At 31.3% G+C, this 22,173-nt stretch overlaps 1 protein-coding gene across 6 annotated transcripts in view; it reads right to left on the bottom strand.

Annotated features, from left to right (window-relative positions):
- LOC106066332 (protein unc-80 homolog) overlaps nucleotides 1-22,173 on the bottom strand; it is a 53,331-nt gene that overhangs the window by 5,044 nt on the left and 26,114 nt on the right. For all 6 annotated transcript variants that reach the window (XM_056031583.1, XM_013225323.2, XM_056031587.1 and 3 more), the window contains 31 exons: nucleotides 19,627-19,761; nucleotides 19,102-19,202; nucleotides 18,915-19,001; nucleotides 18,737-18,820; nucleotides 17,804-17,872; nucleotides 17,590-17,688; nucleotides 16,798-16,894; nucleotides 14,984-15,105; nucleotides 14,788-14,865; nucleotides 12,542-12,649; nucleotides 12,320-12,364; nucleotides 11,521-11,705; nucleotides 10,409-10,607; nucleotides 10,206-10,313; nucleotides 9,722-9,832; nucleotides 9,485-9,642; nucleotides 9,002-9,118; nucleotides 8,356-8,566; nucleotides 8,037-8,116; nucleotides 7,779-7,902; nucleotides 7,495-7,534; nucleotides 6,759-6,814; nucleotides 5,839-6,024; nucleotides 5,057-5,180; nucleotides 4,116-4,328; nucleotides 3,034-3,129; nucleotides 2,598-2,686; nucleotides 2,341-2,509; nucleotides 1,612-1,761; nucleotides 1,340-1,519; nucleotides 68-214 (listed from right to left, as the gene is read on the bottom strand). In XM_056031583.1, the coding sequence (XP_055887558.1) occupies nucleotides 68-214; nucleotides 1,340-1,519; nucleotides 1,612-1,761; nucleotides 2,341-2,509; nucleotides 2,598-2,686; nucleotides 3,034-3,129; nucleotides 4,116-4,328; nucleotides 5,057-5,180; nucleotides 5,839-6,024; nucleotides 6,759-6,814; nucleotides 7,495-7,534; nucleotides 7,779-7,902; nucleotides 8,037-8,116; nucleotides 8,356-8,566; nucleotides 9,002-9,118; nucleotides 9,485-9,642; nucleotides 9,722-9,832; nucleotides 10,206-10,313; nucleotides 10,409-10,607; nucleotides 11,521-11,705; nucleotides 12,320-12,364; nucleotides 12,542-12,649; nucleotides 14,788-14,865; nucleotides 14,984-15,105; nucleotides 16,798-16,894; nucleotides 17,590-17,688; nucleotides 17,804-17,872; nucleotides 18,737-18,820; nucleotides 18,915-19,001; nucleotides 19,102-19,202; nucleotides 19,627-19,761 (3,768 nt within the window). The remainder of the gene's footprint in view (nucleotides 1-67; nucleotides 215-1,339; nucleotides 1,520-1,611; nucleotides 1,762-2,340; nucleotides 2,510-2,597; nucleotides 2,687-3,033; nucleotides 3,130-4,115; nucleotides 4,329-5,056; nucleotides 5,181-5,838; nucleotides 6,025-6,758; nucleotides 6,815-7,494; nucleotides 7,535-7,778; nucleotides 7,903-8,036; nucleotides 8,117-8,355; nucleotides 8,567-9,001; nucleotides 9,119-9,484; nucleotides 9,643-9,721; nucleotides 9,833-10,205; nucleotides 10,314-10,408; nucleotides 10,608-11,520; nucleotides 11,706-12,319; nucleotides 12,365-12,541; nucleotides 12,650-14,787; nucleotides 14,866-14,983; nucleotides 15,106-16,797; nucleotides 16,895-17,589; nucleotides 17,689-17,803; nucleotides 17,873-18,736; nucleotides 18,821-18,914; nucleotides 19,002-19,101; nucleotides 19,203-19,626; nucleotides 19,762-22,173) is intronic.

Raw genomic sequence — 22,173 nt, 5'->3', positions numbered from 1 at the left:
TACTTTAATCTGAATGGGGTCAAACAATTGATACTGACATCATATTAAGATATGTCACTTTTCTAACCTTTTCCATTTGCCTCAAGATCTTCATTTTCATAAACTACATGCGAGATGTGTCCTTCAAGCTCTTGGCTGTTTTGTTTTGATAAACTGCCACGGAAACGGATGGTGCCTTGTCTTTGTAACACTGGAGAAATGGGTGTTTCCAAATCTGCACATGCATTAAAGATACAAATATATAGCATTTCAAATGCAATCAATAAACATAACAGATACAACCAATTTATTTAAAGACAATATAAACAATATATTGAAATGTTTGTGTGTGCATATAAACCAACAATACATATTATTAAATACATTAGAGAACAATATATTTTGCAGATTAAACACACTGTTAAACATAGAACCTCTTGTTTTATAACAAGTTTAAACACTGTCAAACATAGAACCTTTTGTCTTATAACAAGTTTTAACACTAACATAGAACTTCTAGTCTTATAACAAGTTTTAAAACTAACATAGAACTTCTAGTCTTATAACAAGTTTTAACACTAACATAGAACTTCTAGTCTTATAACAAGTTTTAACACTAACATAGAACTTCTAGTCTTGTAACAAGTTTTAACACTAACATAGAACTTCTAGTCTTATAACAAGTTTTAACACTAACATAGAACTTCTAGTCTTGTAACAAGTTTTAACACTAACATAGAACTTCTAGTCTTGTAACAAGTTTTAACACTCACATAGAACTTCTAGTCTTGTAACAAGTTTTAACACTAACATAGAACTTCTAGTCTTGTAACAAGTTTTAACACTAACATAGAACTTCTAGTCTTGTAACAAGTTTTAACACTAACATAGAACTTCTAGTCTTGTAACAAGTTTTAACACTAACATAGAACTTCTAGTCTTGTAACAAGTTTTAACACTCACATAGAACTTCTAGTCTTGTAACAAGTTTTAACACTAACATAGAACTTCTAGTCTTATAACAAGTTTTAACACTAACATAGAACTTCTAGTCTTGTAACAAGTTTTAACACTAACATAGAACTTCTAGTCTTGTAACAAGTTTTAACACTAACATAGAACTTCTAATCTTGTAACAAGTTTTAACACTCACATAGAACTTCTAGTCTTATAACAAGTTTTAACACTCACATAGAACTTCTAGTCTTGTAACAAGTTTAAACACTGTCTAAAATAAAAACTCATAACATAGAACCTTTTGTCTTATAACCAGATTACATATTTTCAAATCTAAGGATCTTGCTACTAAGAAAAAAAAAAAATTGTCAAAAAAAAAAAAAAAAAAAAAACAATCTCTAACCTCCTGGCTCATCTGTTGTACTTTTTCGAGAAAACTTAAACAAAATCTGGCTGCCCCCTCTAGCAGTGATACGTTTACTGGACTTTGTTCTCTGCAGTGAAGGACTTTGTTCATTGGATACTGCTGTAGTTTGAGAACGTTGCTGAGCACTGTTAGAGCTGGACTGAGACAGCAAAGTGGCTGCAAAATAGTCAACATACAATGGCTTGTTGCTTTATTTATTTAAGTGAACAATTTGACAAAAGTAACCTAACTATCTGTTTATTTTATACCTTTACTGGAGCGCTTGATGAGTGACCCATGACTTATCTTTGAGGAGCCAATTATTTCAGCTGCTAATTCTGTGGTATGTCTATCAGGTACTTGTGTCTGAGAGTAGTCTGATTGTTCAGTAGCTAGAGTTGCTGCTCTTGATCTGTAAACTAGACAAGTTTAGAATAGAATTAGAATGTTAACAACAATCAATAACGCTGGAGTAATTTTGCATTTACTACTCAGTATCAGTGTTCACAAGGCTTAAACAACAATTAAACTATTCAGAGAATTCTTATATACTAACATAACTAAAGACCAACAATAGTCCAATTTTTCAATTTAAATTAATGGAAGCTGTAAGGTGACTGAGTTATGATCCTGATCTCATTTGCATTTTTTTTTCTTGCATACAATAGCAACAAAAACAAATATCAGGACTTAGTACCCAATTTCCAATCAGAATTTGGTAAAGGTTTCAACTCCTTGAAACTAAAAAAAGTTGTTAATTTTTTTTACTCAAAACTAGGACTAGATAGACAAAATACTAACCAGAACTGGTACCCAAGGTTTCAATACTAAAATTAAATCTGATATGGGTACAGGTATTTGGTACCACAGTGTTCTACTGGAAATTAGTACCCAACTCAAAAATAGCTTGAGAAATGCAATAGAATGGTACTAAAATAAATTGAGCTTTAAATCCACAGTTCATTGAGTGACAGTGACAAGAGGTCAAGCCTACTTACTTCCAGTACTATTAGATAGTTCATCCCGCAAGTGTCTGAGTTCAATGGCTAGGTTGACTAGAATGGCAGATGCTGGTTTGTGGTAGGAGAATGTATAGCCTTGTAGTTTGTCTTTGATTGTTTGCTGCAAGTAATACTCCTGGGCTGTGTCACAGTTGACTCTCATCATCTGATCAACAACACAAAGAGTTAACAACTATGCAACTCAACACTGTATCTGTTCAATTGTATACTGACTACATCCTGCTCAAACTTACCCGAAATTGAATAAATGTCTGCAGTAAAATGAAAAGAGAGGGACGATGTGTCACCAGAAAGTCTACAAATTTCCACATTGGTAGATCCACTGAAACAAAAGTTCTTTTTTAAATCCCAAATTTTGTTTAGGAGCCAAACACATATTATTTAGAGTGAAAAAAAAAAGTTTTTATAAACATACATTTCTTCATCATGATCTGAGGTTTCCTTCATTGTACTTTTCAAAAACAAAGAGCAAATTTTTCATTTAAAGCACATAAAAATAGATTTGGAAAATTGAAGTCATATCCAAGTAATTCACATAAATCATTTGTATTTATAAGCAATGAATGTGTACATTTAAAATATAAAGAATATATTTATGGACAGGTTGTGAATGAGTTATACATTTTTTTCTTTAAAGCTTGACCAACTATAAGTTATATAATTGTATACCTTTAGCTCGTGAGGCCAACCCAATAATAGTTTTAGCCACCAGGTGCCAGTGAGATGACAACTGTTTATCAAAACATACCATCAAGATTTCAAGACCTGAAAATTAAAAAAAAAAAAAATTTATTTCAAATAAGAAGACAATTAAGATACCAAAAAAAAAAAAGTTTTATTCTATAACAAATATCTATTAAAACATTTTCCATATTGAAACACACTGACATGCAATGCAGCTATAAATTGATCACAGATTATTGCTTTTTTGGTCATACAATTAATTAAATTAGCTGACATCAACAGTTTGTACAAGTTAATGCACACCCATCTCTTAGTTTGCCAAAAAAAAAAAAAACAATAAGGTTAACAAAATGAGTTAACTAGCATATGAGCATTTTGAAATTTTTGATTAGAATGAACATTGAAAGAAGTGTGAGGGTAATCCAATGAGACAGACATGATTCAAGTAAACAAATGTCCTGTTGGTTTATTGCTTTCACATATATTTATATGTTTCTATATGATGTAGATGTAACTTAATTTGTAACTAGACCAGAGCAGTTATTAATGATTCTATAACACATTAAGACAATGTCATTTTTAACAATTATAACAACAAAGAAATGAACCATACAGTTATAATGTAGAAAAGAAATATTGGTAGTCAACAGAGTAGGTCTACATAAGGGAAGATTTGCTTTCATGCTGGATAGCTAGAACTAGTTCTTAAGGGATTTCTAGCAGACAGGACATGTTGATAAGCTAAGTATTCTAATAGGTCATTTTGTTGCACTTTTTAGCACTGTAAAATCACATTTTTAAGTTCATTTGTTGATAGCACAAAGTAAATTTTTTTTTAGTGATCCTTCAATTTAGCTTCCTGGACATTGTTTTGTTTTCTATTCAAAATCATTCCCAATCTTCCTCTTTATTTTCTCACGTTTTTCTCTAGATTACCTAATAACACCCCCATATTTCTCTTTACAGCTTTCTCATCTTTTTCTATGTTACTGTATTGTATTACTTTAATAGTTTGTTTATTGTAAAGATGTATCCTGAAAATCCCCAATGATTAAGTAGGGACTCACCCACAAGTGCAGTGTGAAGATGTAGTTCAGATATATACTTGATACTTTTATCTGTCTGGGACACACTGGGAGTCCTGCCATATTCACCAATAGAGAGGTATGTTGATTTGTTGAAGTTGTTCTGATTGGATTGATTGGAAGCACTTGGACTCAAAATGTTAATGATGACTGTAAGGGCAAAGGTCATGTCAGCATGACTCAACCTTGGTGTGTCTATAATAAAAAATCACAGCAAAAAAGCTTAAGCTTTATAGAAATACATGTCTCAGTAAACTACTTGCTCTAGAACTTGGCCTCTTTAATAAGTACATATCACTCTAAGTTATTCCAACTATCTCCATGATCTCACTTTATTTTGTTCTTTCCTAAAAACAATGCTCTCTATCATGTTTATTTAATATTTCTTTTGTTTTTCTGTTAATCATTCTTTTGCTATTTCAGCTGCAGTAAGAAAATGCTATTTCAAAAACTATAGTTGAAATAAAATAAAAATAGTAGGAACGTTCTGGTTACAATGTTTATATTTAAGTAACAACAGGTTTTGGGAACAATTGTATTGAAATGATAAAAGAAGTCATTCTCTAGTGTCAAAAAAAATTAACAACCACTCTGGAATTACCAGTTTCTTTTCAGTTCTTATGATTCCTCTATTCAGTTCTTATGATTCCTCTATTCAGTTCTTATGATTCCTCTATTCAGTTCTTATGATTCCTCTATTCAAATTGATCTATTTCTAGTTAATATCAACTTTCATTCACTTTGGAATTGTGTGAGCAGGAGTGTAATAAAACCCAGTTGGGCATGTTAAGCAGTACAATAAGAAGAAATGTAAAAATTAAATAGATGACAACTTATTTAAAGCTGCGCTAAATGGATATTTAGACCTAAACTTTAAAGAAAAGTATCAGAGTACTTAAGTACTCAAGAATGCATTGACTAACCTCGACAGTGTGATCCAACTCTAATACACAATGGAAGTATAAAGTTGATCAGTAAATTGAGAGACTTCTCATTGGCAGTGAAAGCTGAAACACCGCCACAGATTTGCTCTAAAGAATATTGGTCCTGAAAAGGTTTTAGTTATAGTGTCTATAATTAAAGCTTGTCTCTGTATAAAGTATTTAGAAATATATATAGATACTAAACAAAAAAATGTCACACCTTTATTGCTTCAATCTGTTCAACTCTCAGTCAATGAAGACTATTGAGCTAAGTCAATGAAGACTATTGAGCTAAGTCAATGAAGACTATTGAGCTGCTAAGTCAATGAAGACTATTGAGCTGCTAAGTCAATGAAGACTATTGAGCTAAGTCAATGAAGACTATTGAGCTAAGTCAATGAAGACTACTGAGCTAAGTTGCTTTGGTTTGTGGTAGGAAAATTTTGTTTAAAGCAAGAATAAAAAGAAGAACGAAACCAAAAAGAAAAAAAAAAGTCAAATAATATTGTATGAAAAGTTGTTTTTTTTTTTACATGAATTAGTTATTTGAAACAATTCTTTGAAACTTTCACAGATCAAGGGATGGAAAATGTGATGGTTGTTGTTAACATCTAATATGCAAATAAATTATCTTTCTGATTTGTTTGAAATGTTCAGAACTAGGACTTACAGAGCATATTAGACACATAGAATGCTGGAATGTATATTTTTTGTCATGTTTAGTACTTATGTCTACACTCCTAGAGTATAATGTGTGGTAGGAAACATTTTCTACAACTCACCCCAAGAGCTTGCATCTGCATAGCAACCAACTTAACCACAGAGGAGACAAACAAAGGACTAGCATCTATCTGTAGAGCACAAGGCTCACTGCGGTGTATACCAGTTGGTACAGTCAGAGACTCAGGCAGCAACAGATGAGAACCATTACTTGTTAACAAAATAGTAATCAAGATATTCACAAGTGTCTGGGGAAACAAATTATTTGATTACTTGTACATAAAATGAGACTATGCAGTTTAATGGAAATGATTTTTGTCTCATTGGTAAAGTAAAGACTCTTCCATAAAAATCAGAATAAGAAAAAAGTTAAAGAGGTCAAAACAAAACAATGGGAAGACAAAATTGAGAATTAAAAAAACCTTACACTGATTAGACACTTAAGAGAAGAAACGCAGAAGAATGGAGAGACCTTTTCAGAAGAGCTTTAGTCTTCAGGAATTGTAAAGGTGAAGATTTTAGTGATTAATGTTAACGAATGTGTCATGTGACCAGAACATATCAAATGAATTTAATTTCACTGTTTCATTCATTATCAAAAAAAATTTTCCTTTTGCTAGAACCCTGAATACAGAACTTTTTCTCACTCAGCCCTCCTACCAAGCAATTAGTGAAAATGAGCCCAATAGCTTTACAAAAAAATTAGTTTGAAGTTCTTGTAGGCTTAACCAATTAATTATTACCTAAATTTTTGTAAAGTCTTAAATCTAGGAATTGAAAACTATTGTAAGATATGACTTATAATTAGGGTGATCTGGAGAATGCCCATTTTGACAATACAGCAGCCATGTTTATTGTTTTAACAGCTGGGTAAGGTAGCTATTTTATATGTGAGGGGTGGGTTACACAATACTAAATCAGAGGTACAATACTTGATTTAATATAAATATGTACTACTAACAGTTCTCAACTAATAAATTACCTTCAGGTGAGGAAGAAGTGCAACAAAAGAAAATTTCCTTAAAGTTTGATAAACTCCTGTCGACAAAACAAGATTGTATAAAGCAACAGTTGGACAAGATAGCTCATTTCATCTACAATACAGACTGGGGTGTTTGAGTGTATAGGGGAGATACTTTGATCTACAATGTTGACTTAATTATAACAAAGGGCAGAAAATGTAAACTACACTATCAACAACATTGGCCGCTCTATCTCAGTAAAGGGAAGTAAGTTTATTTTAAGTAAAGAGCACAAAATTTAATCTACAATATACAAATCATGTATCATAATATAGCTTGAATGGTCTTGGTATCTATTGCATTAAGGTCAATGCATTGCTTCATTTGCAATTCTATACCTCTAATTACTGAGCGATTTTGTTTGACTTTATTGTGAGCCTAAAACTGAAATGCTTTTTGAATGCAGTTGAATCAATACTACCTAAATGTGTATCATCTGTTTTTGGATACCTCAAGACAACAAACTAGAACTGACCCAAAATAGAGCCATGAGGTTAATCACATTTAATAATCATTTGTAAAATCATTAAAACTTAAAGATTCTCCAGGAGAGAAGAGTACAAAGTAAAGTACTATTACTTCTGTACATAAAACATTAAACCGTAACTTACAAATACAAAAGAATAACCTGAAAAGATTCTCACAAAAACCAAGATTAAACTTTAGTTTGATAGAAGAAATACACGTATTTCATACCTTTTAATATATTAGCAGCAGCCTCCCAGTCCAGTTGTCTCTGCAATACAAAAAGTCACTTTTAAAGAGTAGTCTCAGTTCAATGTAACACAGTATACTATGGTCAAATATTGTTTTTCTTAAATGCAGAACTAAATGCAATTTACTAAAATATTACATTTTAAACTAAAATTCAAGCATCTACATCAAGATATTTTTGTTCATTTAACTTGGTTAATTGTACAAACACTGACACACATCTTAAACTGACTCACACCTTAAGCTTAAAAAGTAAGTCTACTTACTCTTAATGCTGTCTTCTTGGATATTTTAGTAAAGAGTCTGTCCAGTCGTCTCAAGATCAAGTTTAAGCCAGGCCTTATTAGTTCATGAGACCAGTCTGTGTTGGGCATTATTTCTAACATATATCTGTACAAACACAGTAGTCAGATTCAATTTGCATGAATATTGTTATGAAAATTTTTTTTTCTTTATGTTTAGGTAATTAAAGTCAAAAGGATAATTAAAAAATTACTTTTTTTTTAAATGAACAATTAGCTCACCTCTGTAATCCTGAGCAAGCCATAGTAAGTGGATCATAAGGTGCTAGTTTGAGTAAAGTATGAGCTACTTCAGCGAGGCGCTAAGTTGACAAAGTGATAAACGATTAGTTCAAACATTTATCTTTGAACATTTAATGAACAAAAAAAATACAGACATTATTTGTATGTCTAAATATTACAAAAGTAAAAACAGAATGCAACAAAAATAATATTAACTTTATCTTAGCTTCATTGTTTGTTTGATAAACTTAAATACACTATCAGATCAACTCTCCTTCTTTCAAAGTGTTCAATGGACTAAGTTCAACAGACTACTCACATTATGAGTTTTATTGTCAAACAATTCTGGTGACCGGAACGCTGGATCTGCCAACATTTTCCTGAGATCTTTCAATCGACTGCAGCACTGAGAATAAAATTCTGCTGCTATTGACAAGAGGGAGTCTCTAGGTTTGCGAAAATCTTCACGAAGTTCAAGGTCATCTGGTTCCTGACCATAGGTTTTTCTTCGGCCTTCTTCCATATGTCGGCTACAAAAACAACCAAATCAATATTAAATGTTGAATAATTAAATGTACAATATATATATATATATATATATATATATGTAATCTATATATAAAGTGAAAGCCAGTCCTTTCAAAAAATAGCAGCTCAGCTACAATCATTTAACTATGCAAGTTTATCAGTTACAAATGTTAATTAAATGTTTATCCAAAATAAACCTAGCATAAAATTACATTTGGAGACTAAAGAGAAGTAATGTCTAGACCAGAACTTCAATGGTGCCTGTAAAGTTTCCACTACATAGAGATGAGTGAGGCTAGCTGCCTGTTGGTCTTGTATATGTTATCTGGAGACTAAACAGAAGTAATGTCTAGACCAGAACTTCAATGGTGCCTGTAAAGTTTCCACTACATAGAGATGAGTGAGACTGCCTGTTGGTCTTGTATATGTAATCCTACCTGGCATGTGAATCCTCTCTTTCATCAACAGTCAGTGAATGCAGACTGTGGTTCTGCATTGGTTTAGATCCTGTGACTCCAGTGACCTCTAGAAATCTCTGCGGTAAACTCATGCTCCTGTTGTGACAAAATAAAGTCATTCAGAAAGACTAAACCATCAAAATTCTAAACCAGCTACTGTATGGTGTTGCTAGTGCTGTATTCATATATTGTAAGAACATCTCATTAAGCCACTCCTGAATCATTCATTCATCACAAGTAATGACTACCAACATTCATGACAGCTATTGTAAATGTAAAAACTATAATACATTTCATAGCACTGGACCTGTGTTCATGATATTCTCCCTTTGCTTAAACACTAATTGACATATTCAAGACAACTGAAGAGTTTCACTCAAGTTTGAGGCCTAGAAATGAGTATTTTAAAACCTGGATATTTGCTTAGTCTAAAAAGATAATTCTACATAAGATAGACAATACCTTGCAAAATATTCACAGCATGTAATGAGAGATCTTACAGCTACTGCTAAATTAGTTATGGCCACAACTTCAGTTCTCGCAGCTACCGAGTTGTCTCTCCTGCTTGTCTCTTTTTTAAGATATTCCAAATAGCGAGGAATCACCATTTCAAGTATAGTCTGAAACATCCAATAGAAACATTCATTGTAGACCATTCATGTACTTTTTTACACACAGGTCACCAAACTTAGTTCTTACCAACATCTGACTGGAGCGAAAGGAGTCTGGTGCATAAGCTATAACTGTAACACACATATTGATCAGATCCATCATATTGAAAGTATCTGGATCATTCTCATAACAGAAATCCTGGGAGAAACAAATACATACTAATAATAGTAAAATACAGTCTTCCAAGCAGAATGAACATTAAACAACAGTTATAATACAAAGACTTGAAAAGATTATATAGACAAATTCAGCATTACATTTGATAAGATCATTTTAGCATCTGAACACCATTTTGATTTTGAAACTATTCCTTCATAACTATATTTAGATTGTATGTTATTCTAAATGTGAACATTTTGGAGCCCATGTAAGACCCTTTAAACTGTTGTGACTGAAATCTTATAGAACTTAGACCTTAGAGACACAATTCAGTGCGTAAAAACCTTGTTTAGGAAACCAACTTTCTAACCCAATTTAAAAGAAATACTGAACTATCTATAAAAACACTCACCAAAGCTTTGAGTGGTTTGTCCCCAACAACTAGGTCAAGGACAGATAAATGATCTGGGCAATCTTTCTCTAATGCCAAGAGTAAGTTAAAGAAACTGTTGGGCTGAACCTGAAACAAAGAAAAAATACATAGGAATAGTTTCAGCTCCACAGAAATCCTTGGGATTACACATTCATGGAGTATAGAAGTCCCTTTGCTTTTACCTTTGTACAATTCTTGACACCTTCAATAGCACATGGCATATCTAGGATGGGTGCTATGCTGCCAAACATCTGGAGAATGAATGGTTTACGGTGGAGAATAAAGAACTGCTTGCACACAAAATGAATGGCTTTTTTTAACACTGGATTAGCCTGGTTGTTGCTGTAGACTCTAACCAATGTGGGCATGATGTAAAGGAAACTGGAAAATATACAGAATACCAAATAACACAAAGACACATCATACAAATTTGCCTTTATCAACATAAACAAGTTCTTATGCATTGACATTATTACATAACAACAGAAAGCACAATCTAATGATATATATATATATATATATATATACTTTTTCATTTGTTAATGAGTATTTCTACAATCTCTTTTTAGTAGTAAACAGAATACTATACAGAAATATTTTACTAATTGACATACTTCATTGTCACTATGCAAGTTAGTATATACATCACAATGTTACTATTGTAGTTGGATTCAAACAAACCTTTTCATGCAACAGTACTTACAAAGCCTAATCAAACATTACTAACTATTTTACACAACTGAGCTATTGTTGTGTACTTCACACTATATACAACATTATACATCTGTACTTCGCCTTAAAAAAAATGTCATTTAGCTGTACTAAGGCAGTAAATTACAAAAATAAATTATTCATACAGCAAATAAAAATAAAACAATAATTAGACACCAAATAAAAAACAAAAAAGAAATGTGCCACTGACTCAAAACCATCAAGAGCCATCACAAACTAATAGATTGAACAAAAGAGAAATTCTAGCTTAACAAGACAATATGTAAATGCACATTTGGCAGCAATACTGAAGGGTTTGAAATCAAAATTGTGTCTAACCAAACAAAAAAAAAAGCACTGCAGTGTCAACTAAAACCAATTTAAAAAAAAAATGATATGAATCAAGCATTACAGAGACATCAAATGCCACACCAACATGTAGAGAAATACAATATGAAAGACATGCTCATGGTAACTAAATAACCAAAACAACAAAAAAAAGTGACCAGAGTAATCAAAGTTCAACCAATGTCCATACAATATGCCAGCAACAAGTTAGAAGATCCGAACCCACTTTACATACCCATTGGTTGCAAAAATGTGTTTAAAATGCCTAGAGGCATTAATGAGTGTGGCTAAACAGAATCGCAGGACAGCAGTATCCTCAAACTGAAGAACAATAGTTCCATTAATGACACTGATGAACAGATTGAGGTCATTAGACCAGGTGAAAGTGCTGGACATGGAAGTGAAGATAGTTCTAATCAACTGTTGAATAGCAGAGAGATTAGAGTTACATGATGTAGAATCTAGGGGAGATAATATCACAGCACAATATTTTCAAGCTGAAATGATTTTCAAACATACTAGATTAAAAATGTATGCAAAAAATCTGTTTTTTTTTCAATAAAAAAAATTCCCAGTATAAATAATTCCACCATTCATTGTTGAGGCTGTAGAATTGATAATGGAGATAAAACAATGGAATTATTCATTTAAAACAGGACTGAATGAAGTTTTTATTCTAATAAAAGTGAGAAAAGGAGAGATGTTTTCTTTTGTAAAGAATGAATCGTGACATTTATAGTCACATTAACAATGTCACGGGTGAATGTGTGAATGTATGTATAATCTATTTTTACAAAAGAGCGAGTGCGGTGTTTGATATGCTGTAAAGTTTATTAAAATTTCTGTGTATAGATCTAGTTGTTTAATTGTTTTATTCGATAATTACAGTGGAACCTCAGGAGACCTAGACGCATCAAGAAGGTAGTTGTCAGAGAGTTATAAATAGATATATATTAGAAAAGCTGTAACAAACATCATCAAATATTGATGTTGAAATTTGTTTTTTTAATGATGAATAAAAGAGTTTAGCAAACCTTAGCCCAAGAATATTTATGCAAAGCATCCATCCCAAAGATTTCCTGGAACAAAGAAGAGAACATACAATTTATACATATGATAATCATGAAAAAAAAAAACACATTTGAAAATAAACAAATTTAAAAATAATTCCTTGAACAATTTTAAAAGCTACTAAATACTAATTAAATATTTTGAAATAAATAAAATTAAAGTCTACACAGATCTACAAGTCTCACCTTGCCCCACTGCCCAGAATACATGTCAAACTCAGATTCTAAAGCTTTGCGTGGGAAAGATGGAAGTTTAGTCAATTCTTCATGAAGAAATGAAACATGGTTTTGTATCTGAAATAATGCAGACACACTATGTAAAAAGTACTATTCAAGGAACTGTCCTGGCAATAAAAACCCAAAGTGTTGTTTTTCCAACTAATGAGTTTGTATAGAAATGAAGAACAACAGAGTCACTGGTTATGTTAGTCACAATCATCCAGGCGCACACTTATTTAATGTAGGTATCTAGTGGAGATTCTTATTAATGGAGGCAAATCCATAAATAACAACCTTTTGTATTGGTGTTCCAGTGACCAGAACTAATGTAGTGTTGGTAAACTAGGTTTTAAAAAGATAGTCTTATTATTTTTGTGCACTTTTTAGCTCTACAGAGTCAAATTTTCTAAACTCTTCCATCGGTAGCTTTACTTGGGAACACTGAAGCTTAATTTAGCGACTTGACATTGTTTGGTTTACAGTGAAAATGTCCAATTAGATTTAGGCTTTGAGAACTATGGTTAAAGTTTGTAATGTAATATAAAACAAAGTAAAAAAAAACTTCTTTCATGTATATGCATCAAAATGTATTTGTCTCCACAATCATATATGACATGTGGATTCTGAGGTGCTAAGTTGATTAGAAATTGACTATTTCAAGACTTTTTCTTTTCAAAATGCATCATCCAGGTTTGTTTAGAAGAATTTGTAAGGAAAATTAATTTTTCAATAAATAAAGTTTGTAAGCAACAGCCATTCTTTTTCTTAGGCTTGTTATACCTGCTGCATAACAATGCTCACAATAACATTTCAATACTGTATATTACAAACAAGTATCACCAACAAGATAATGGGATCATACAAAAGTCCCATCTCAATGTGGGATGATTATATGAAACCAATAACAGTTAACTCAGGTGTACCTCAAGGAAATGTTACAGGTCCATTAATATTTTTAATTTACATAAACGATTTACCAAATAGCATTAGTTCAGGAACAAAAGTCAGATTATTTGCAGAAAACTGCATAATATATAGAACAATAAAAGCAACACAAGATACAGAAATTTTGCAAAGAGAATTAGATGAATTACAGAAATGGGAATCAAATTGGAGCATGTCTTTTCATACAAAAAAATGCCAGTTTTTGGGAGTAACAAAAAAAAAAAAAAAAAAAAACTTATCTTAGTTTTGTTAAAACCAGTAATACAGACTTAAAATGCAAAATACCTAGGTATTATAATTAATTAAAAACTATAATGGAATTCCCATATTGATGAAACTATTAAAAAATCAAACAAAGCATTAGGATTTATTAAAAGAAATTTTACAAATCAAATAAGAACATCAAACTAAAAATGTTATTTATAACCTTGGTATGGGACCCCTCAACCCAAGAAAAAATTAAGAAACTAGAACAGACACAAAATAATAATAATAAAAGACTTAAATTAAAGCAGCAATTTTACATAAAACTTTAAACCATAATCTTCAAATACAAAAAAAATAATCTAATAAAATACTCAGAAAGACAAGAATAAAGGCACATTCCTTGTTCCATACGCTTGGACAAATTTGTACAAATGCTCCTTCTTCCCTAGTGCTATTAGAGCATAGAATGGGTTGCCTGAGTCAGGCAGGAAAACCAATTACCTGGCAGAGTTTAAGTCATTGATTAACATGCATGATTAGATTGACCTAGGAACATGTGTAAGACGTTATCCTTTTTTTTTTAAAGTTATGTATATATTTCATAAGATAAGATAAATGTCATATGATATACATCTCCTGATAGGTATCTCTCACTTCATAAATAAAAAATATTTGCAGTACCCAAATTATTTTTTGTGGTCTCCCAATAAAAAATAAGCATTTAGATTTATCACATGTAGATATTTATAATTAACAAGACTAATAGCATTGGTAAAATAGCCAAATTAGTGAGATTCTAAGAAAGAACATTAAAAAACATGTGCATATAATATTAAACACTAAACCACAGCTTACAAATTAAAAAATCCTAATCTGATTCAATACGCAGATAGATACTAATGCTTTGATCAAACACACAAGAATTGGCCATGAAAATTAATGACTTCATACAGTTTAATTCTCTTTTTCACTTGAATGACACCGATAAGTGTAGAACTTATCTTTATGATGGAACACAAGCCAAAAGAAAATATTAAAAACACAACCATGTACTAGCTTACCTGATGTTGTGATGTGTTCTTCATGATTGCTTGCAGTAATAAAACTTTACCAACTTCAACAAACTTCAGCAAAAACACCTGCAGAGTTAAATAGGAATCAGTTCTATTGGTTTCAAGCCAACGTAAAAAACATAGAATATTGATACGTAAAAACATAGAATATTGATATTATGAAATATAAACATTTCAATATTACCCTTCTCTGTAAAGCTAATGATGCATCTTCTGGGTTCATGTGCACCAAACTTAACTGTGGGTAAAAATTTCTACGGAAAAAGTAAAAATCTCTGACATAGGCATTGTTGCTATGGATTTGGTCTGAAAATAAAAGAAATTGCTTGTTTTGAAAAGAGCACAAAAGAAATGTCCTTTGTAAAGTATGTAACAGCTCTATTTGAGGAGTATTAAAAAGCATACTATTAACTCTTTCTCTCCGTAATTATCTTCCATGTTCTAACGGAATTATTAATTTAATCAGATTGTAGTGCAGTTACATGTAATAATTAAAATGATATAACGTTTTTATTTACAATCATAGAATAATGTTTTTTATATTGAATTAAAGGAAAATGAATGTTCTTGTTAGATATTACAAAATCAAGTGTATAATATGAAAAGTAAAAATAAAAATCTGAAAAGTCACCAATGGAGGACAAAAAATGTAATCCAAGTCCCATAAGAAGATCATTTCTATTCCAAATTGAATTAAATGCTATTGTTTTATAATCCTTATTCATATTTTCATGAAATAGAACCACTAAAACAATAAAAAACTCATGAAGTACAAAAATGGAGCACATTTTCCAAGGTCACCACCATAGAAAATTTATGAGAAAAAACAACAACTTGCAACATTAAGTTCCAGTAAGAAAATAATTACACTGTACTGTATTTCAAATAAAAGTGATTCATTGCTTTTTACATAATGTTTGCCTGAACAAAAAACAACTTCCATGTTTTAACTGTGGCATTTAAAACAATCCATATGGATGTGCGGCACGTAACGACAAGTATAAATTATAAATTTCAGTTAGAAACTGGTTTCCATTTTGTAAAAATGGATGTCCTGCGTGCTGGAGTGTTTATTTTTATTATGTAGACTGCATAACTGTTTATTGCATCAACAAGATTATCAACTATTGCGGAATCTAGTTGAGTAAAAAAACAGTCAAGCTGAGTTGACTCAGAATTGAGTAAGTTCATGTTGACACCTGAATATACTACATTGCCTGAAGTAGATCTAGATTTACTGGAAAGAATAAATCTAAAATTGCTTTCTGTTTTAGTACCCATCTCTACATTTTTCAAACTTGTTAAAATGAGATCTAGATGTATTCTTTGTACTAATACTTCTAGATTTAGGAGGGGGCGTGGCAGGTTCATCAGTTGATGAACTATCAGATTCAGATCTAACACTGACACTAGAACTATCGCTATCACTGTGAACAGATAAAACAAAATCACTGTCATCTGAATCAATAAGGTCTTTTATTTGTTGATCCAAATATAATTAAGATTTCCATTTTAACACACACAAAAAAAAAAAAAAAAAAAAAAAACGACTTTTAAAACGCTCTGTAATATTAAAACCATGTTGAAAGAAGTAAACAGTGAACTCTTCTGCAAGCGGAAATCACGTAGATTTAGAATATAAGCATTTAAAATTATTAACCAAGAATAGCAACGAAACAAAGATGTTTAAATGCACCAACGGCAATATCGTTGCTTAATGGACTATTGAGAAAAAAATCTACGATATTATCATCGCTTAGGAGAGTAAGAGTTTAATGTCAAAACTAGATTTTTGGGAAATTACCTTTTCATAACAGAAATTACATAAATATTTGATTTTCAGAAAAAAAAGTCTCAACAAATTAAAAATGATTCATTTTCAAATAATTATGAGCACTATATCTATATATATCTTGGTCAATGGTACTGTCTATAATTATTAACCTATTAGAATGTTATACTAATTATCAGTACTTTATATCTTGAAATGTAATTTACGTGTTTTTGTGTCCACCAAAAAATGAGAGTGATGTTGGTCTTCAGGAATATTGAAAAACTCCAAACTTTCTTGTAAGATTTGAGAGAATTGTGTGTCCTGAAAATGATTTCAGAAAAAATGCTTATTAAAAAGAGTGACTTTACCTAGAACAAAGACACCTCATAATACTACAACCAATAAGTGTAATAGGTTTGTCTTGTACTTGTAAATGGCTGTCTGGCTCTGACATATTACTCAGATGTTTGAGTGTCTTGAACAGGTGTAGTACTTGCAATCTCAAACAAACAGACAAACACTATCACAAATAAAGAACCAAGTTCTGACAGTTTAATAACTTGAACGTAGTTTAATACATAAAGGCCACAGTCAAATCTCTGTCAGTAATACAACTAAGACTAAGACTGCTTTATTGATCCTTATGGAAATTAGTTGTGATTACAAGGACTCTTTTCTCATATAAAGACAACACAACAGAAACATACACATAAATAGAATAGACACAACATAAAGAGTTCATTCAGCGACTACACAGTACAATGTTGTCACCTTGAAGTAAAATTAACATAAACAAGCCAAAGCCAACTATCCATGACATCACTAAATGTTGCTTTCAAAGTCTATTAAATATGGTGCGTTGCTATGCTAAGTAAGTGTCTAATATACTTCAAATACTAGAACAAAAGAGCAACTCCACAAATGAACAGTGGAACAAAGACTTTTCCAAGTGTTAGAAAAGAAAATTATTGTTACAGCACAATATGCAATACTACAAATGCTTTAGCCCGCATCACCTCATGTATAGGCAGCTGTGATGGTATACTAGATAAATCAGGTCCATGGACTAAAATCTTTTTGGCACTGGCCACACTTGCGGAGACGAGAAGATAAGGCTGTTAATAAAAAAAAAAGAGCATTGTTTAGTTCATCACTAAATTTATTTTGTGCTTATAGCTCTTGATAGTAAAAAGTATTTTTAGAAGAGAAATGCAACTATGAACAACTTACATCACATTGTTCTTTTTTCAAAGTCTGTTTCAAGTCTTTGAAATAGATTCCTTCAACACATGGGATACACTGAGATTGAGATAGGGATCAAAGTCATTGTTAAATCTCATAACAAATACTAAGACTAAGACTAATACTAAGTAACATGTCTTGGTATCAGCTCTAAATGACACCCATGAGGTGTTTTTTATTTTTTACAAACCCACATTAAAAAAAAATCTATTTTCCTTGTTCAATATCCGCACTAAAAACTAAATGTGATGTACAATTCTATCATGTCTTTGTTCATTTTTTGAAATGAGATCAGGTAGTAAAACCATTTCATTCAAAATTTTAGGATGTCTCTTGAGTCTTCCATCTTTAATCTGTGTCTAGTTGTTGAAATGTAAAGCTAAAATGATTATGATGATAGCTCATTACAAGATTATTTGGGTTATAGAAACTTGGCATCATCTCATACATGGACTATAGGTCTCAAAATGGCTTTTTTTAATTAAAACTTTTTTTTTTTAATTTTCATGGAAGTTGAGAGCTTTGAATAGCATGGTCTGAAACAAATTACCAGCCAGAGAAGTTGTAAAGAGAATGTGAATAGGCAAAGTTTAAAAACCTTACCAGCCAGAGAAGTTGTAAAGAGAATGTGAATAGGCAAAGTTTAAAAACCTTACCAGCCAGAGAAGTTGTAAAGAGAATGTGAATAGGCAAAGTTTAAAAACCTTACCAGCCAGAGAAGTTGTAAAGAGAATGTGAATAGGCAAAGTTTAAAAACCTTACCAGCCAGAGAAGTTGTAAAGAGAATGTGAATAGGCAAAGTTTAAAAACCTTACCAGCCAGAGAAGTTGTAAAGAGAATGTGAATAGGCAAAGTTTAAAAACCTTACCAGCCAGAGAAGTTGTAAAGAGAATGTGAATAGGCAAAGTTTAAAAACCTTACCAGCCAGAGAAGTGACAAAGCTCCAGAAATAGCATCCTGACCTCCTTCACATGGCGTCCTGACATAGAACATGATGTATCCAATCTAGAACACAACAAAATGGACTAGAGATTATACTCTATCATATCATCATGTGATACTTATACCATGTAAATGTCATCCCTACTCTGAAGCTTACCAGATAATTAAAGATTGAGTGAGCAGCTTGTGCTGGCATGTGTGGGAAATACAAGATGAGTTTACGTAACAGGAACATCAACTCCTCCTGAGGGGAAAGAAACATCAAATGTCAGCATTTTATACTTGATAAAAAAAAAAAAAATCTTCAATCATTAATTGTAAGAATGGAGATCAGTTCCTCCTACCTGTCTATCTTTAACAGTAAGTTTTTCCAAAAAATGTCTGAGAAAAAGAATTGGGTCATCAACAATACAATCCCAGATCACCTTGTTAGCTACTTCAGCAACTGAGAAAAAAAAATTAGCAACCATTAGAATTAGAGAGTTGGATTGATAGGAAAGCATTTAGAACTAATAAGGTCAATTTTACAAATCATTATAGTGAAAGAACAAGTTTTTACTTTACTTTATACAGAGAACAAATCTGATAGTTTCAAAAACAAATGAAAATTATTTTTTTTTATGGCTAACTGATAAAAAAAATTACTGAGGAAATGTTTTAAAAGTTTAATATTGATATTAGTCACATTTTTTTTTCTAACCATGAAACTTGTTTTTCTGTTACAAATATATATATATATATATATATATATATATTTATATATAATCATTAAATATAGAAAAACTGATATCAAAAATAAAAATAGCCTAGTTTTTAAAAAGCAATCTATTTATTTCTCCAAGCAGACCATAACAACATGAACATCTCACCAGATACTCCATCTGCATTGACATCATGATCATCTAGTAGATGGAGAACTGGAAGAACAGCAGCACAGATGCAGGAAGGGAAGATAGCCTGAGCTGTTTGGAGATGATGTGCATGTTCCACTCTGTCTTCATCTCCTAGGAAATAGTTCAAGTACAGATTGAAACATTCTCACAAACTAAATTGAGTTAAATCATTTGTTATTATAGGATTATTGATAAGTAAAAGGAAAACAAATTAGAAGACATTTTAAGAAAATGCATTGAAATTTAGAAGAAAAAAAAAGGACTAATTGATTAAAGTATCAAATGTATTCATTAAGAGTAAAACTTACACAAATTGCAAACATTTTGAATTTAGTCTCCAATGTAAAGTTCAAGTCAATAGACTTTACATTTTTACTGATATTAACAAGATCATATTACAATGTAAGTCAATTATATTTAACTTAGTTACTGTAGTAGGTTTTTTTTTGCTGTTTGTTTTTTTAGTTACACTGTATTCAGGTAATCTCTTTTTTCTTACATAATATATATGTACAATTGATATGAGTTCATTTTCAGTACTCCACTAGAATCTTGAAAAGAAGAACTGGAGGAAATCATTGGACGTATTAGCCTGCCTGTTTGTAAACCTTTTTTTAAAAATGTACCTTTAAGGAAAAAATGGAAAATAAAAAAGGCTTTGCACATTTGTGGGAATGCCTATAACATAATCTTAGCTGCACTGGAAGTGCTGGCCTGTTAGCTTGAAACTATGCAATTCCATACAGAGAAAAGGGGCCTGATATGTTTCTTAGTGTTTTAAAGCTAAAAACATTTGTAAAAATGTTATGTTTTAAAAAATGGTTATAATATGATAAAAAAATAATGGCTCAGCACTATAAAACAAAACACAAACCAATGAAAACAAATAAGCATGTAATTTCAATGGAAAAGAAAATCATTGAGTAGTTGTTAATAATCCAATAGAACATGCCAGCTGATGGAAACCTGATGACTGCACTTAGAAAGCTCTGGGTCCATACTAACACAGGGAGATCCAAGGAAAAAACAAACAACATCTGAATGGTTCTATCCACTAGTGTTCCATTAATAACATCAGTTGCTATCAATCAATCAAAACATGTTATTCTATATTATCATATAAAAGTCGGGCTCAATAATAAATCGGGCTCAGTGCTATAAGAGGGCTGTGATTCAGCATAAGAAAGATACTAATTAAAAATACAATAATAAAACTATTAGTACTATTGGACACTACTGTTTAGTTAAAGTGTCTTGTTCAATGTTTTGACAGTACTGTCCAACTATTCATCAGTGAAATCCTTCATTACTATCTCTCTTAAGATGCAGTAGAAGAATATAGAACAATTTTAAAAAAAGGAATGGTTAATCATTACATGACTTAAGTTTTTTTTTATTCAAACTGAATTCAAGTAAACTTTGTGTTGATTATTATTAAAATCCACTCAACTTTCTAGTTTCCATAAAGAGGGAAGAACATGAAGTCTCTGTGTGTGGTGTTCAAATTTTCTAATTAAGTTTTCGTTTCATCTCCATAAAAACAGATTGCTCCATATAAAAAAATCTTGAATAAATTTTCTCTGCATGACAAAATATGAATTTGAAAGATTTTTTTTAAAGCCAGTACAACTTGCATTTGACTTTTGTTGGTCTAGCTTACGATGGCCAAATACTAAACTGCATACTGGGAAATCTTTTAATTCTGCTTCCTCAAGGGCACAAGATGAAGACAAATAATAGGCTGACTCTTAAACAAAATATATTGAAAAATAAACAAGTTTACTTGACTAATGTGTAACTGTTTCAACTCTTATAAATATATTAATTTAATGCTAAATCACCAAGTTGACATTAAGAGAGGATGTTTAAACTGTAGAACATGCTTAGTGTTTGGAAATAAGTAACAGTATCTACTAAAGAAATGAACAGAATTGATTAGGCTACATCATTACATTGAATAGGGTTATTGAATACAGAGATACATATACATTGGTATAGGGAGGCAACACTGAGTAAATGTCATGGATAGATACAGAGATACACAGTAAAGATAATTAGATTAAATATATCTATATATGTACCCTAACATTCAAGATAATTCAGACTAAATAGCTTTATAATTCAATGTGTATTTACCAATGGCCTTCTCATGAACTACCTAGCAATTGTGTACATTAAACAATGAACTAAGCACTGCACTCTAGAACTCAGTACCATTAACAAATGAACTCAACACTGCACTCTAAAACTCAGTAACATAGGAGTTCTAGAAATGAGGGTTTCAAAGATAATGCCAAGAAGATTCTTCAAGAAATGTTTGGGATCAAACAAGTATGCCTCTTCAAGCTTACCTTAGTAAGAATATGATCACTATATAAAACAAAAGCACAATCTTTAATATGTTTAAACAGTTGATTGTTGTTAAGAACATTTTGTTCAACATTTCTCTCTTTGACAGTCAGTGTAAGAGCCACATCTGTTTTTAACAATATTTGCACTAATGTGTTGAACAAAACTTCTGCT

This window comes from Biomphalaria glabrata, chromosome 6 (genome assembly GCF_947242115.1).
Source record: "Biomphalaria glabrata chromosome 6, xgBioGlab47.1, whole genome shotgun sequence".
In the NCBI taxonomy this organism is placed as follows: domain Eukaryota; kingdom Metazoa; phylum Mollusca; class Gastropoda; family Planorbidae; genus Biomphalaria; species Biomphalaria glabrata.
The sequence above is the reverse complement of the archived record's forward strand: the minus strand, read 5'-3'. Positions and strand labels throughout refer to the sequence as shown.